Raw genomic sequence first — 17,493 nt, 5'->3', positions numbered from 1 at the left:
CCATGTAGCAGCACTATGCAGCCCCCATGTAGAAGCACTATGCAGCCCCATGTTGCAGCACCATGCAGCCCCATGTAGCATCACTATGCAGCCCCATGTAGCATCACTATGCAGCCCCATGTAGCAGCACTGTGCAGCCCCATGTAGCAGCATGTGCAGCCCCATGTAGATGCACTATGCAGCCCCCCATACAGCAGCACTATGCAGCCCCCATGTAGCAGCACTATGCAGCCCCATGTAGCAGCATTATGCAGCCCCATGTATCATCATTATGCAGCCCCATGTATCATCATTATGCAGCCCCATGTAGCAGCATTATGCAGCCCCATGTAGCATCACTATGCAGCCCCATGTAGCAGCATTATGCAGCCCCATGTGGCAGCACCATGCAGCCCCATGTAGCAGCACCATGCAGCCCCCTATGTAGCAGCACTATACAGCCCCATGTAGCAGCACTATGCAGCCCCATGTAGCAGCATTATGCAGCCCCATGTAGCATCACTATGCAGCCCCATGTAGCAGCATTATAAAGCCCCACATAGCAGGATTATGCAGCCCCATGTAGCAGCACTATACAGCTCCATGTAGCAGCACTATGCAGCTCCATGTAGCAACATTATGCAGCCCCCATGTTGTTTAATGCAGCCCCATAGTCATCTGGCCACCATGATCAATACATACTTCCTCCTCATTCCCCCGCTGCTCCGGTCTCCCCAGCGTGTCCACTGTTCTGCCGCTATGACAGCTCAGGACACAGGCGCGCACAGTAATGACGTCATCACGCTCCTGTGTACTGAGCTGTCAGAGGCAGAGCGCAGACAGATACTGCAGGAGAATGATGTGTGAGGAAGCGCGCCGCTCCCTCTATCATCATTGCCTTCAATTGTATTGGCATCTGCGATGCCGATACAATTGAAAGTGTGACCCTCAGCGGGGGTGAGGGGGGCCTGCGGGAGGTGAGGGAGGCCGGTGCAGCGCTGACTTATATAGATATATATATATATATATATATATATATATATATATACAGTTAGGTCCAGAAATATTTGGACAGTGACACAATTTTCGCGAGTTGGGCTCTGCATGCCACCACATTGGATTTGAAATGAAACCTCTACAACAGAATTCAAGTGCAGATTGTAACGTTTAATTTGAAGGTTTGAACAAAAATATCTGATAGAAATTGTAGGAATTGTACACATTTCTTTACAAACACTCCACATTTTAGGAGGTCAAAAGTAATTGGACAAATAAACCAAACCCAAACAAAATATTTTTATTTTCAATATTTTGTTGCGAATCCTTTGGAGGCAATCACTGCCTTAAGTCTGGAACCCATGGACATCACCAAACGCTGGGTTTCCTCCTTCTTAATGCTTTGCCAGGCCTTTACAGCCGCAGCCTTCAGGTCTTGCTTGTTTGTGGGTCTTTCCGTCTTAAGTCTGGATTTGAGCAAGTGAAATGCATGGTCAATTGGGTTAAGATCTGATGATTGACTTGGCCATTGCAGAATGTTCCACTTTTTTGCACTCATGAACTCCTGGGTAGCTTTGGCTGTATGCTTGGGGTCATTGTCCATCTGTACTATGAAGCGCCGTCCGATCAACTTTGCGGCATTTGGCTGAATCTGGGCTGAAAGTATATCCCGGTACACTTCAGAATTCATCCGGCTACACTTGTCTGCTGTTATGTCATCAATAAACACAAGTGACCCAGTGCCATTGAAAGCCATGCATGCCCATGCCATCACGTTGCCTCCACCATGTTTTACAGAGGATGTGGTGTGCCTTGGATCATGTGCCATTCCCTTTCTTCTCCAAACTTTTTTCTTCCCATCATTCTGGTACAGGTTGATCTTTGTCTCATTTGTCCATAGAATACTTTTCCAGAACTGAGCTGGCTTCATGAGGTGTTTTTCAGCAAATTTAACTCTGGCCTGTCTATTTTTGGAACTGATGAATGGTTTGCATCTAGATGTGAACCCTTTGTATTTATTTTTATGGAGTCTTCTCTTTACTGTTGACTTAGAGACAGATACACCTACTTCACTGAGAGTGTTCTGGACTTCAGTTGATGTTGTGAACGGGTTCTTCTTCACTAAAGAAAGTATGCGGCGATCATCCCACCACTGTTGTCATCCGTGGACGTCCAGGCCTTTTTGAGTTCCCAAGCTCACCAGTCAATTCCTTTTTTCTCAGAATGTACCCGACTGTTGATTTTGCTACTCCAAGCATGTCTGCTATCTCTCTGATGGATTTTTTATTTTTTTTCAGCCTCAGGATGTTCTGCTTCACCTCAATTGAGAGTTCCTTAGACCGCATGTTGTCTGGTCACAGCAACAGCTTCCAAATGCAAAACCACACACCTGTAATCAACCCCAGACCTTTTAACTACTTCATTGATTACAGGTTAACGAGGGAGACGCCTTCAGAGTTAATTGCAGCCCTTAGAGTCCCTTGTCCAATTACTTTTGGTCCCTTGAAAAAGAGGAGGCTATGCATTACAGAGCTATGATTCCTAAACCCTTTCTCCGATTTGGATGTGAAAACTCTCATATTGCAGCTGGGAGTGTGCACTTTCAGCCCATATTATATATATAATTGTATTTCTGAACATGTTTTTGTAAACAGCTAAAATAACAAAACTTGTGTCACTGTCCAAATATTTCTGGACCTAACTGTATATATATATATATATATATATATATATATATATATATATATAGTATATAAATTTCTGATACATGAAATTGGCCAGTGAAAGGATACCGGAGGCACAGATGATTTTTCTGGTTTATTTTCTATATGTTTCAAGGTTCTCTAACCTCTTCATCAGGATAAACCACATAACATAATGTTTTTTTTCCAGATGAAGAGATAGGAGACCCTTGCATCGTATTTCCATTTTCTTCTGTTTAATCCCTCGTGTGACCTGCAGCAGCTGAAATCCTGTCACGCAGTGACAACTGGGGTACTGCCAGGTATAAGTGAACCCACGGTGAGCGCTGCAACACACAGGGTACCCCAGAAACACGATACAACGGTGGGCCCTGGCACTAGGCAGAGGGAAGTGGGGTCACCTCCTACACTCACCTGAGGCTGATCCTTGCACTCCCTATACGAGTCCTTACCCCCATCGCCGCTCACGTGCCGAGGCCCTTGCTTGCCATGAACTCACTCTGGCTAGTGAGAAGGCTGGAGCGAGCACTAGTCTCAACACTACAATAATACAACACAAGGGGAGGGAGACAGACAGGTGGAAAATTTTCACGAAAATGAAAACACTGCAAATTCCTCCAATGGAGCTACACACCACCACTGCAATTGTCACGATTCATTAGCTTCTTCCAGAGACTGGTTCCTTCCAAAGTCATCAGCATAAGAATGATGAGATTCGATAACTGGAATCAGATGGTAAGACAAAGGACTATTTATAGCAAAGGGGAGTGATCACAAAGATCTGCACCTGAGATTAAGGGGGGCTTTGCACGCTGCGACATCGCTAGCCGATGATAGCGATGCCGAGCGCGATAGTCCCCGCCCCCGTCACACATGCGATAACTTGTGATAGCTGCCGTAGCGAACATTATCGCTACGGCAGCTTCACACGCACTTACCTGCCCTGCGACGTTGCTCTGGCCGTCGACCCGCCTCCTTCCTAAGGGGGCAGGTTGTGCGGCGTCACAGCGACGTCACACGGCAGGCGGCCAATAGAAACGGAGGGGCGGAGATGAGCGAGACGTAACCATCCCGCCCACCTCCTTCCTTCCGCATAGCCAGTGGACGCAGGTAGGAGATGTTCCTCGCTCCTGCAGCTTCATACACAGCGATGTGCGCTGCCGCAGGAACAAGGAACAACATCGTACCTGTCGCTGCAGCGAAACTATGGAAATGACCGACACTACACAGATCACCGATTTTCGACGCTTTTGCGATCATTTATCGGTGCATCTAGGCTTTACACGTTGCAACGTCATTACTGGCGCCGGATGTGCGTCACTTTCGATTTGACCCAGACGATATCGCAGTAGCGATGTCGCAACGTGCAAAGCCCCCCTAAGGCTATGTGTCCACGGTAGAATGTTGCTGCGGATTTTTCTGCATGAAAATCCGCGACTTTCGCGACAAATCCGCACCTTTTTTTTGCCGCGGATTTACCGCGGAATTGCCGCGGATTTTGATGCGGATTTTTTTTTTTTCCCCATTCTATAGCCAAAATCCGGATCAAAATCCGCAACAATAATTGACATGATGTAGATTTTTCCGGATCAAAATCCGCGGCAAATCCGCCGCCGAAAAATCCGCAGCATGGACACAGCATTTCCAAAATGCCATTGAAATGGCTTGGAAGTGCCGCTGCTGCAGATTTTCGGAAAATCCGCGGCTTTTCCGCGAGAAATCCGCGGCAAAATCCGCGCATTTTCCGCAGCGTGGACACATGGCCTTAGGCTTAAAATGATAGCCAGATAAGTGTTATGGGAGGATTGGAATAAAGATGTGAGAATATCCCAATCACCAGCCAGGGTCCACTGTGCAGAGATGGTATTCTGCAGCTATAAGTTGACACTTAAGCAGCAGTAACGCAACTGTGTACCCACTGCACTGTTAGGCTATGTGCCCACGCAGCGGAAATTGCGCGGATTTTGCCGCGGATTTCTCGCGGAAATGCTGCAGATTTTTCAGAAATCTGCAGCACAGCTACTCCCCAGCCATTTCTATGGCATTTGGGAAATGCTGTGCCCACCCTGTGGATTTTTCCGCAGCGGAAATCATGCGGATTTCCGTGCGGAAAAATCTGCAGAATGTCAATTATTGTTGCGGATTTACCTGCGGATTTTGCCTATTCAATTGAATGTAAAAAAAATCGCAAAATCCGCAACGAAATCCGCGTCAAATCCGCGACAAATCCGCAACAAATCCGCACAAAATCAGCATGAAAAGGTGCAGATTCCGGGGGAATGCTGCGGATTTAGCTGCAGAAAAATCCGCAGATACAGAGTCCCGTGGGCACATAGCTTTAGACGGTACACAGCGACGAAGGGACACAAGCCACAATCTCTGTTTAGACTGCACAAAGAATATACTCCACTGCAAGTAGTAGCCCCTGTTCACACCACAGAGGCAAAGTGTACAGGCAGTAGTCTCCATTAAACTCCACAGAGACTACAAGCACAAATAGAGATCTCTGTTAACACCACAGAGACTCTATGCACTGCTCCTGATTTAAATATAAATCAAGTCGGATGGCACTGCACTAACCGTGCTGCCTAAGGTAGGAAGGACAATAGCAGACAAATGGCAGGGCCGCTGCAACTCTACACAAACTAGCCCGGAAGCCAGGTCCACACGGGGCATTAGTGCGATCCTCGCATGACACTGGGCTCACGCTGGCAGTACAGCAGAGCAGAGTGTCATCCCTGCGACTGAGGTCCGACTGTGCGAGCAGAAATCAGCTGCGGAGGGGCGGGCTGGCGCTGCGGAGTGGCGGGGCGGTGCTGCGGAGGGGTGGACCAGTGCTGTGGAGGGGAGAAGGGATTTATCTCCCTCTCTCCTCCGTAGACAGCTATTGCGATTCTCACTCAGCACTTGTGGTACACCAGTGTACTGCGAGTGCAGTGCGATTTTTCTCTCGCACCATACACTTGAATGGGTGCGAGAGAAACAATGATCGCATTACACCCGCAGCATGCTGAGATTGTTTTCTCGGTCCGATTAGGGCTAAGAAAATAATCGCTCTTGTGCGCTGACACACAGGCTAAAATTGGTCCGACTGGAATGCGATGTTTTATCGCACTCCACTCGCACCGTTTTTCTTGCCGTGTGGCTTAGGCCTAACACTGGCGCTACACCAACCTGTCTGGCACGCAACACAGGTACCGACAGCTTACTGCCGGCAACACACACCAAACATGGCGAGGCCACGACACCTAAAGCCTGCCTGTCTAAGCGATCAACACTGGAGGGTAAGATCGCACACACTCTAGGAACACAGTGTGATACCAGACGTCTAACAATGGCGCACTAGAGGACCTAATGCACTGGCACATAGAGAACAAATGGTGAAGACTGCGCATCCAGGGAGGCTTATTAAATCTAGGCAACTCCCCAAACACACTCCCCAATCATCGTCTGAGGACCAATTGTGGGCTGCAAGGTCATAAGGATGGGCCTCCGCTAGCTAATCATCAGGAGTCAACACATCAGCAGGACATTTGACGACAGTCAGCGTATCGGATCCTGCCACATCACAGACATGCCCAGTAATGCTCACGTTTGACTTAGCCTCAGACAGATAACAAGAGGACTTAATCTTATTTCTGAGGCTATCAGGCTGAGCATGCTCAGTAGTGCTCAAACCGGACAGCCTCAGACAGATAACAAAGTGTGCGAGCATGCTCAGTAGCCTGAACTGAGGACTTGGCCTCAGAATTGAGACTATCAGACTGAGCATGCTCAGTAGGCAAAACACTGGACTCAGAAAGAGAGCAAAATACCTGAGCATGCACCTTTGGACATTTCTGGGACTTAAGGCCCCGTTACACGCAACAATGTATCTAACGATATATTGCCGGGGTCACAGATTCTGTGACGCACATCCAGCATTGTTAGTGATGTCGTTGTGTGTAACACCAACGAGCGACCGTTAACGATGGAAAATACTCACCTAATCATCCATCGTTGACACGTCGTTCCTTTTCAAAAAATCGTTGATTGTTGAGGATGCAGGTTGTTAACCATTCCCGAGGCAGCACACATCGCTATGTGTGACACCTCGGGAACGACGAACTACAGCTTACCTGCGGCCACTGGCAATGCGGAAGGAGGTGGGCGGGATGTTCAACCCGCTCATCTCCGCCCCTCCGCTTCTATTGGGCGGCCTCTTAGTGACGCCGCTGTGACGCCGCACAAAACGCCCCCCTTAGAAAGGAGGCAGTTCGCCGGCAACAGCGACTTCGCTAGGCAGGTAAGTCCCGTGTGACGGGTGTTAGCGATGTTGTGCGCCACGGGCAGCGATTTGCCCATAACGCACAACCGACGGGGGTGGGTGCTTTCACCAGCGACATCGCTAGTGATGTCACTGCGTGTAAAGCCCCTTTAGTCCCAGACTGAAACAAATCATCCTGCGCATGCGCACTAGCTGCTTCTTCACACTTAGACATGGAGCACCGAGCAGCCAGCTGGATAACCTTAGGCATGGCCAGAAACAGAGGCCGGCGCTTGGGTGGAACAGAAACCGCAGCAGGATGCTTGCGGCATCGGCAGCACCGATTTGTAACGATAGAAAAGAGTCTTGAACCCCTACAACAACAAAAGAAAGCAGATACATTTAAATACAAGCTGATACCTGCACATAACAAGGTGCTGTGACCTTCTGGTCCCAGACTCGTCAGAGGACTTCCCAGAGCAGGAACACTGATGACATATACCTTTGAGGTTGTGTGCTACACAACTCAATCTGGTGAGCATATACCCATTATCTATATCTTTTTGTAGTAATGTGTTTGCCTATTGCACATTTTTTGTTCCTCAGTTTTTTTTCTAAAGTAAATTTGCAAGGAAAAAATGCTCAACTTGTGCATGAGTCTTCAGGATTCTCATTGATTTTGCTGCCATCAGAAAACCCTTCAGGTTTTGTGACAAATCTGCACTGAAAAAACACATCTAAAATGTAATAAATCTGCAACATGTGCACACAGCCTACGAGCTCATCACTTAATGAAGTACTGATAAGCCACTGTCATTACTGTTACTCGCCATCTATGTAATATATAAGCTGTCTTTGCAGGATCACAGGTCTGGGTTTCCATGAACAATGAACAGAAGGAGCAGAATATGAATGAGTTGAAGATGCTGGTAGAGTTTGGTCTGGAGAGGGGCAGCGAGCTTGTACTGTCACAACTCCCCGGGGCAGCACACAATTTCAGGTGAATGGAATTTGTGGAAAAAGTACAAACAATGCCAACATATTGCATACCTAAAAAGACAAAATTAATATGCAAATATGATATTATTTTTTCTAATGTGATTGTGATTTACAATATGTTTGGGGAAAAGTACTGTATATTTTCAGATAAAATAAGATAAAGAGGATAAACCCCCTATTCTCTACTTCTATATTGAATATTGTAATAATAAATGATGATGTTTCATTTCACAAAGTGAATGCCAGTATACTACTAGGGTTATAGTAACTTTGGAACATAGATACAATGCCCTACGTAGTTTCTGTACCTAAACCCCATAAACAAAACCCTTCGTAAAATGTCCCTGATACACTTATTCAACAGAACCGACATGATCTAATGAATAATATGGCTAAAATATTATTCATTAGGAATCTAAAAAATTAAAAACAACAGCAGGAAACTCCATTATCTCATTTAAAAACAGATTGACTTTACTTATTACTCCTCATAAGATACAAAAGAATATTAAAACCAACAGAGCGAGCAAGTGGGTAATAGCAATCTATATATTAAGTGGAACCTGTGAAGTTCTTCCCCAGGGCACCTAAACTCTCGCATGTGTTTATTCAGCCCTTAATACTTTTTGTAATTGCTCTGGGCACGCCTGATCACTAAAAGCCAGTGGCACCTAGGAGAAATAAAGTTAATTTTTCCCTGGGTGCCACACTCAGTACTGCGGCCGGGCACCTTCATAGCTCTATTAGTATGCACTTTCTGTCTGAGAACCCTGCCCCACCCATAGCCATGTGTTTCATTTCACATATATAGCTTGGTCTTTTGCTTCCCATACAGAACAAGTTTATTAACTGCAGGTGAGGTTATATATATGCTAGGGACCCCAAAAATAGAGATTACCTTGGCGTGGTTTGGGGCTCTTTTGCATTGATCAATACAATGGCTAAGCATCTCTTGTATTCTTATTTTTCATAACAGTTATTAGTGATGAGCGAGTATGCTTGTCACTACTCGGTACTCGCACGAGTATCACTGTACTCGGGCTACTCGGCGGGTATCGAGTAATTTCGCGATACTCGTGCTGTACTCGTGGTCTTCATCCCTGCATGTTGGTGCTCTTTTAAGAGCCAGCCCTCATGCAGGGATTGGCTGGCAGACCACTGCAATGCCACAGCCCTGTTAGTTGTGGAATTGCAGTGATTGGCCGGCCCGCACAGCGTGACCGAGCCTTTATACCAGCGGGCGCGCTGTGCTCTGCACACAGCCATCTCATATTCCCTGCTTTCCCCGCCCACAGGTGCCTATGATTGGTTGCAGTGAGACACGCCCCCACGCTGAGTGACAGGTGTCTCACTGCACCCAATCACAGCAGCCGCTGGGCGTGTCTATACTGTGCAGTTAAATAAATAATTAAAAAAAACGGCGTGCGGTCCCCCCAATTTTAATACCAGCCAGATAAAGCCATACAGCTGAAGGCTGGTATTCTCAGGATGGGGAGCCCCACGTTATGGGGAGCCCCCCAGCCTAACAATATCAGTCAGCAGCCGCCCAGAATTGCTGCATGCATTAGATGCGACAGTTCTGGGACTGTACCCAGCTCTTCCCGATTTACCCTAGTGCGTTGGCAAATCGGGGTAATAAGGAGTTAATGGCAGCCCATAGCTGCCACTAAATCCTAGATTAATCATGTCAGGCGTCTCCCCGAGACACCTTCCATGATTAATCTGTAAATTACAGTTAAAAAACACACACACCCGAAAAATCCTTTATTAGAAATAAAAAACAATAACAAAGTCCCTCATCACCAATTTATTAACCCCGACAAAGCCCTCCATGTCCGGCGTAATCCACGGACCTCCAGCGTCGCGTCCAGCTCTGCTGCATGCAGGTGACAGGAGCTGCAGAATACACCGCCGCTCCTGTCAGCTTCACACAGCAACTGAGGTGAGTAGCGCGATCAGCTGCTGTCAGTCAGGTAACTCACGGCCACCGCTGGATCCAGCGGTGGCCGCGATTAACCTCAGTGACAGCTCAGCTGATCGCGATACTCACCTCAGTTGCTGCGTGGAGCTGACCGGAGCGGCGGTGAGTAGCGCGATCAGCTGAGCTGTCACTGAGGTTACCCGCGGCCACTGCTGCATCCACCGCTGGATCCAGGTAACCTCAGTGATAGCTCAGCTGATCGCGCGGCTGTCTTCAGTTGCTGTGTGAAGCTGACAGCAGCGGCTGTGTATTCTGCAGCTCCTGTCACCTTCATGCAGCACAGCTGGATGCGACGTTGGAGGACTGTGGATTACGCCGGACATGGAGGGTTTGTCGGGGTTAATAAATTGGTGATGAGGGACTTTGTTAGTGTTTTTTATTTCTAATAAAGGATTTTTCGGGTGTGTGTGTTTTTTAACTGTAATTTACAGATTAATCATGGAAGGAATCTAGGGGAGACGCCTGACATGATTAATCTAGGATTTAGTGGCAGCTATGGGCTGCCATTAACTCCTTATTACCCCGATTTGCCAACGCACTAGGGTAAATCGGGAAGAGCCGGGTACAATCCCAGAACTGTCGCATATAATGTATGTGGCAATTCTGGGCGGCTGCTGACTGATATTGTTAGGCTGGGGGGCTCCCCATAACGTGGAGCTCCCCATCCTGAGAATACCAGCCTTCAGCCGTATGGCTTTATCTGGCTGGTATTAAAATTGGGGGGACCGCACGCCGTTTTTTTTAATTATTTAATTATTTATTTCACTGCACAGTATACACACACCCACCGGCTGCTGTGTTTGGGTGCAGTGAGACACCTGTCACTCAGCGTGGGGGCGTGTCTCACTGCAACCAATCATAGGCGCCGAAAAGCAGGAAAGCAGGGAATACGAGATTGATTAATGAGCGGCCGGCTTTTTCAAAAGAGGAAAAGCCGCCGGAGTTTAGTGAACAGCTGTGCAGCGCCGCTGCAGTGATCGGGGAACGGTAAGTATGAGAGAGGGGGGAGACTGACCGACAGACTGTGAGAGGGGGACAGACAAGACAGAGAGAGACAGACAGAGCAAGACCGACCGACGGGAGATAGAATGAAAAAAAAAATGACCGACATCGCTAGTAAAAAGCACAAAACGTGCGTTTTGGACATCGGAGTGCCACACAATGTTTTTACGTAAAATCTTTCATGTAATAATCTCAAAAAGTAACATACACCAGCTCTATCTCACTATTGGGTATGTGCCCTTAACATTTCTGCCATGAAAATTCATTTTGGTGTCATTTTGGAAGGTTTTCTGGTGAGTCCGTAAAAATGGCGTAAAACTCGGACAAAATTGTTCACAGCTGTGACTTTTGAGTGATAAATGCTTCAAGGGGTCTTCCCCATGCTGTTGCCATGTCATTTGAGCACTCTTCTGAGACTTTTGTGACATTTTTAGGGTTTCTACATGCTGCCGGGGGTCATTTCAGAAAAATACTCGGGTCTCCCATAGGATAACACTGGGCTCGGTGCTCGGGCCGAGTACACGAGTATCTTGGGATGCTCGGCCCGAGCCTCGAGCACCCGAGCTTTTTGGTACTCGCTCATCACTAACAGTTATGCATATTCCAATTTCAAGTTTTTTCAATTTTTTAGATAGTTCATTGTATTTTCCAGTCTAGTATTCCCATAGCAGTCCTGCTTTTCATTATTTCCCCATACATTGTGACTAGTGTGCAACTTTTTATCTCAAAATAGTCTGAGACACAGAAGTAGGGTCGCTGAGGGGTGTGCTGCATAGCTCCCCTCAGAGAGACCGACCGGGAGGAGTGCTTAAGAGCTCTCCTGGGACTGACTGAGAGAGTGCCAGAACATCAGGGATTCACAGGACCACGGCGACTAAAGGGCGTGCTTTAGAGCTCCTTCAGTTAGGACTGAGCAGACTGGAAGAAGCAGGAGACGACCGGTGGAGCTGGTGAGACAGAGGAGAAACACGGTAGCCGAGGGGTGAGCCTAACAGCCCCTTTGGGACCAGCACAGTCAGGGTGCAGAACCCTAGGGTGACGTACACTCCACATTGCACCATCAGAATCTGCAGGGAAGTGGGATTTCACATCCCATTGCCCACCACAAAGGTCCCGGGGCACAGCAGCATATAGTGTCAGGAGTCAAGACCACAGTCGGCCCACAATTGAGTCGCACTGCCTGCGAACGGGACGGGAACTAAACCCAAGGACACTGGGGTCTCAAAATAGCTTCATGCCACGGGGATCCACACTACAAGCGCAAGGAAGGAAGGTCTCACACTCCACAACACCCGTGATGGCCTCTGAATTATACGGGATCGGCTGGGGCCCATCACGGCGGAAACCGGCACTTCAAGGGTGATGACCTGACAGTGAGTAAAAGAACTTTGTCCACAGTCCTGGTGTCGTCCCGTCATTGCCGTTGCCCCAGCGCCAATGGCCACTACCGCCCACCATCGTCCTCCCTAGGGCCAAGCTCTACCTGTGGGGAGCTGGACCATCTGAACTGCGTGACCATCCATCCCAGAGGAGAGCAACATCTCGAAGCGGCGGCTGATTGTTGGCCGCATACCACAGGTGGCGCTGCAAACCCCCATCATCCCCCATACCGGTGATCCGTTCACCCTTTTTTGACACTGATGGGACCATGGAGCCGGGTCAGGCCAGTCACAGCAACCCCAAATACCACTGCCCTGGTGACGAGGAGCCCTGAGGCCCCATGGGCATGTTACCAACATATTCCTCAGCACTTTAAGGACATTATCATCACTGTTGCCATTAGGGCTCACAATTTAAATTTTCTATCAAGTATGTTACATTTACATAAGTAGAAAAAAAGACCTAGGCCCATCTAGTTCAACCTTCCTCCACCAATTATATATTTTGTCACTAAATAATGTATAACTCTCAATGTTGTGTGTACTGAGGATATCCTCCAACCCTATTTTAAAAGCTGTTATAGTGTCTGCCATTACTTCCTCTTGTGGTAGGGCATTCCACAATCTGATTGCTCTAACTGTAAAAAAACCTTTCCTATTTAGCTGCTTAGCTTTTTTTCCACTCTCAGTGAGTGCCCCCTGGTCCTTAGTATTGACCACACATGTATTTCTGCATATAGATGAGCTCTCCTGTGAGACGTCTTTTTTGTAAGCCAAACAAATCAAACTTTTCCAACCTCTCTATAGGAGGCCTTCCATTCTTTGCAATCACCTAGTTACCTGCCTTTGAACTGACTCTAACTTTTTAATGTCCTTTTTAAAATGTGGAGCCCAAAACTGAATCCCATATTCCAGATGTGGCCTTACAAGTGATTTATAGAGGGGTAACAATACGTTGGGATCACGGGATCTAATCTCTCTTTTTATACACTCTAGAATCTTGTTTGCTTTTGCAGCTGCTGCCTGACACTGAGTGCTGCTGCTCAGCTTATTTGTAATGAGAATACCCAAGTCCTTCTCCTGTTCTGTAGTCCCAAGTTTACTTCCATTTAATGTATACGCAGCTATGGGATTACTTCGTCCTAGGTGCATTACTTTAAATTTATAAACATTAAATCTCATTTGCCATGTGTCTGCCCATTCCGAAATCTTATCCAGATCAATATTGTACTATCAAGGCCAGTTTTTAATATCCTACATAGTGTCATCAGCAAAGACTGACACTTTACTGTCAATCCCACCCACAATGTCATTAATAAATTAATTCTTTCCACTTTAGGTTTGATGGGTTCAGCACTAGATCGCCTAAAATAGTTTCCACTTCCCTTTCGTAATGCAGGTGTCAAACGGTGTCCTCTTGCCTTTTTTGGAAATCGAGATCTCAGGTTGGCAGTCTACACAGTGACGTCCTGCTCCTGCAAACATAAGTGATAGCAGCCATTCCTGTTGTTTTGCACACAGTAACTTGGTTTTACTGAAGGTAACCCTCGCTGGTTGCTTCATTGGGAATGGTTAATAACTTATTGATTGGTGGAGGTCAGACTGAGAAATCCCCATAGGGAATGAGCTGAGCAGTGGTCAAGCATGGCACTTCTGCTTTTATCTCTAGCAGTGATAAAATTGCCCATTTCTGCCTGTTGGTGTGGGTCATACTGGTTGGACCCCAACTGAGCAATAAGTTATCATCACCTAAATTGTGCATAGGTAATAACTTGTTTTCTACGAGCCACCCCTTTAACTGTTATGTAAGGGGGATACATACCATTTGGTGTCTTTATAGTCTTATGCATATACAGATTGCTATACCACATACATATATATTACTGCTATACTGCAGTACTATATATAGATTAGTTGAGCAAACTAAACTTGTTTTTAGTAAATGTTACTTTAAGCTTCAGCATATTTCTTGGTAAATCTAAATTTTTAAAATCATTTATAGGAATGAAGAGAACAGCTGTTCCTGTAAAGAGGCAAAAAGATCATGGACAGCAGTCCGAGGGTTAAAGGATCTGCAAAGACGACTAGAACTGGAGAAGAGTAGTTTGACCAGCTATAATGAGATAGAAAGGTGACTTTCTGTATTTATGTCTAGTGTCTTAAAGGGAACCAATCACCAGGATTTTCATATATACCCTAAAGCCAATGTTACACTGGCACTATCAGGCTGAGTCTATACATACTTGTAGTGGTCAGCTCGGATGTTTAGGTTTTGAAACACAAGCAAGTAACGTTTATAAAATCATCAGCTTCTTGAGTGACAGCAGCTGAAGATCAGATAATATCTGGGGGGGTATTCGTAATTATCCCCTCCCCCTGTTAGAATTAGCATAAGTATTATACAATCGATTTTCATTAGCAGTACCTGTGTGAGGTCTTACCCATGTGACCAGAAGGGGCGGGGCCTCAGCCAACAAAGCTGATACCAAGAAGCAACATTTTTCTGTTGGCTGAGGCCCCGTCCCCTCTGGTCACATGGGTATGACCTTAGCACAGGTCCTGCTAGTGAAAAAGTAAATTGATGGTATAATACTTATGCTAATTCTAACAGGGGGAGGCGATCACTATGAATACCCCCCAGATATTATCTCATCCTCAGCTGCTGTCACTCAAGAATCTGATGACCTTATAAACTTTACTTTCTTGGATTTCAAAACATAAACATCTGAGTTGACCACTACAGGTATGTAGAGAATCAGCCTGATAGTGCCAGTATAGCACTGGCTTTAGGTTATATACGAAAATCCTAGTGATTGGTTCCCTTTAAAGTATTCACAATTGTTAGCAAAGGTAATAATGACTATAAAGCAATTCAGATGGTATTAGTAGAGGATTAGGATACTGTTCCATATGGTTCACTGTCAAACAGCAGTGTCATAGTGCAGCAGTGCTTTGGACAATCTGTTAAATATTGGAACCTTTTGTTAAGCAGGTTGACCATTGTCATCATTAAATTAATATGAATAGGAGCTGAGATGGCAGCTGCCACTTCACAGTATACAGAGCTGAACTCCACATCCGTTCACTGTTTACATCTGGCCACTGATGGAGCTTAAAACAACTGATCAGTGGGGGCTCTGGATGTCAGACCCCACTAATATTGAAGACTATCTTAAAGAGTTTGTCCCGTGAGCAAAAGTACTGCTTAATCAATAGACTATGAGAAATTTAGCGTTTTCACAATTGGATTTGTTTATAAAAACATACCTCTGGCTCACATGCAGTTTAAAGCCATGATGTCCTTTCATTCGGCTCCTGGTAGATTGAGGCCTTTGCTCCACAGTTCAGTTTGCTGGCCACTAGCCCTTTAATTGCTCGTAACTCTGCATGCAGCATTCAGTATTCAACACTGCGGCGCATGCAATGAAGGATTATATCTTGATACTGGCCAGTACCAGCGTTAGGATGTATTTTTTGGATGGAGTTAGCACGCTCTACACACCAGTCCCATCGACGACAACAGTGGCAGCCCCAGTGTCTCCTGTAATGTGTATGCCCCAGCATCTTCTGTGATGTATATGAACCCATGTCTCCTGTGGTCTGTAATGTACAGCAGGTGAAGTACGTATTGAACACATCACCAATTTTTCAAGTAAAAATATTTTTATAGGTGCTATTGACATAATTGTTTCACCAGATGTCAGTAACAACCCATCCAATCCACAAAGGCAAATAATTCAAACCATAAATGTCCATAAATTAAGTCATGAGTAATAATGAGAAATTACACAGAGGAAAATTATTGAACACATAAAGAAAGAGAGGTGAAAAAAGCCATGGAAAGTCATTACACCAGCTGAAATCTATCAGTAATTAGAAATGATCCTGCCACTTAGTGCAAAATAATATCAGCTGGAAAGAGCATCACTTCACCATAAATCGGTCATGACCAGGTGTTCCCCACAATATTCCATACAGAGAAGTAAAAATAATTATGTAATTATGAGAAGAGTTGTGAAAAAGCCAAGAACCACCTGTGAAGAGCTACAGAAAGACCTGGAATCAGCAGGTACAATAGTTTTACAAAAACCTCATTAAGTAATGCACTCAACCTCCATGGCCTGTATGAACGCTCATCACCCAAGACTCTATTGCTGAACCAAAACCATGTTCAAGCTCGTTTAACTTTTGCAACAACATTTAGACAAGTCTGTGAAATACTGGGAGAATATAGTGAGGTCAAATGGAACCAAAATTGAACTCTTTGGATGCCACAATACACATTATGTTTGGAGGCCAAAAACCGCTGCATATCACTCCAAAAACACCATACCAACAGTGAAGTTTGGAGGTGGGAACATCATGGTCAGAGGCTGTTTTTCAGCACATGGCACTGGCAAAATTCATATAGTTGAAGGAAGGATGAATGAACATTTGTATGACATTCTTGATAAAAATCTACCAGGATGATAAAGATGAAACAAAGGTTTACATTTCAGCAAGACAATGATCTGAAACACAAAGCCAAGAAAACGCTCAATTGGTTTCATAGAAAGAAAATAAAGCCAATAGCCTTACCTGAATCCAATAGAAAATTTTTGGAAGGAACTAAAGCTAAGAGTTCATAGAAGGAGCCCATGAAACCTTCAGGATTTAAAGAGTGTATGTGTGAAAGAATGGGCCAAAGTCTCACCTCAGCAATACATGCAAATAGTTTCTCTACACAGGAGGCGTCTTCAAGCTGTCATCATCAACAAAGGCTTTTGTGCAAAGTATTAAGTAAATTTCAGCAAGCCTGTTCAATACTTTTTTCTTCTGTCACTTCGCATTATTACACATCAGTAAATTTATGGAAATCTATGATTTGGTTTCTTTGCCTATGTGGATTGAATGGGTTGTTACTATCATCTGGTATGAAATTCATATCAATGCCAACTTTGGGAGTATACGTATTTACTTAGAAAATTGGTGACGTGTTCAATACTTATTTCACCCACTGTATATGCCACAGCATCTCCTGTGAGGTATATGCCTCAGCATCTCCTGTGATGTATATACCATAGCATCTACTGTAATGTATAACCCCCAATATCTAGTGTGATGTATATGCTCCAGCATTTCCTGTCATTATTTATAAGCCCCAGCGTCTCCTGTGATGTATAAACTATAGCATCTACTGTGATGTGTATGCTCCAGCTTCTTATGTGA

At 45.6% G+C, this 17,493-nt stretch overlaps 1 protein-coding gene across 1 annotated transcript in view; it reads left to right on the top strand.

The window, feature by feature from the left end:
- LOC142302463 (uncharacterized) overlaps positions 1-17,493 on the top strand; it is an 81,669-nt gene that overhangs the window by 47,428 nt on the left and 16,748 nt on the right. Inside the window, exons 10-11 of the mRNA XM_075343526.1 lie at positions 7,786-7,924; positions 14,288-14,416. Coding sequence (XP_075199641.1) covers positions 7,786-7,924; positions 14,288-14,416 — 268 coding nt within the window. The remainder of the gene's footprint in view (positions 1-7,785; positions 7,925-14,287; positions 14,417-17,493) is intronic.

Source organism: Anomaloglossus baeobatrachus, chromosome 4, assembly GCF_048569485.1.
Source record: "Anomaloglossus baeobatrachus isolate aAnoBae1 chromosome 4, aAnoBae1.hap1, whole genome shotgun sequence".
NCBI lineage: Eukaryota > Metazoa > Chordata > Amphibia > Anura > Aromobatidae > Anomaloglossus > Anomaloglossus baeobatrachus.
Note: the sequence above shows the minus strand (reverse complement) of the source record. Positions and strands in the feature narration are given on the sequence as shown.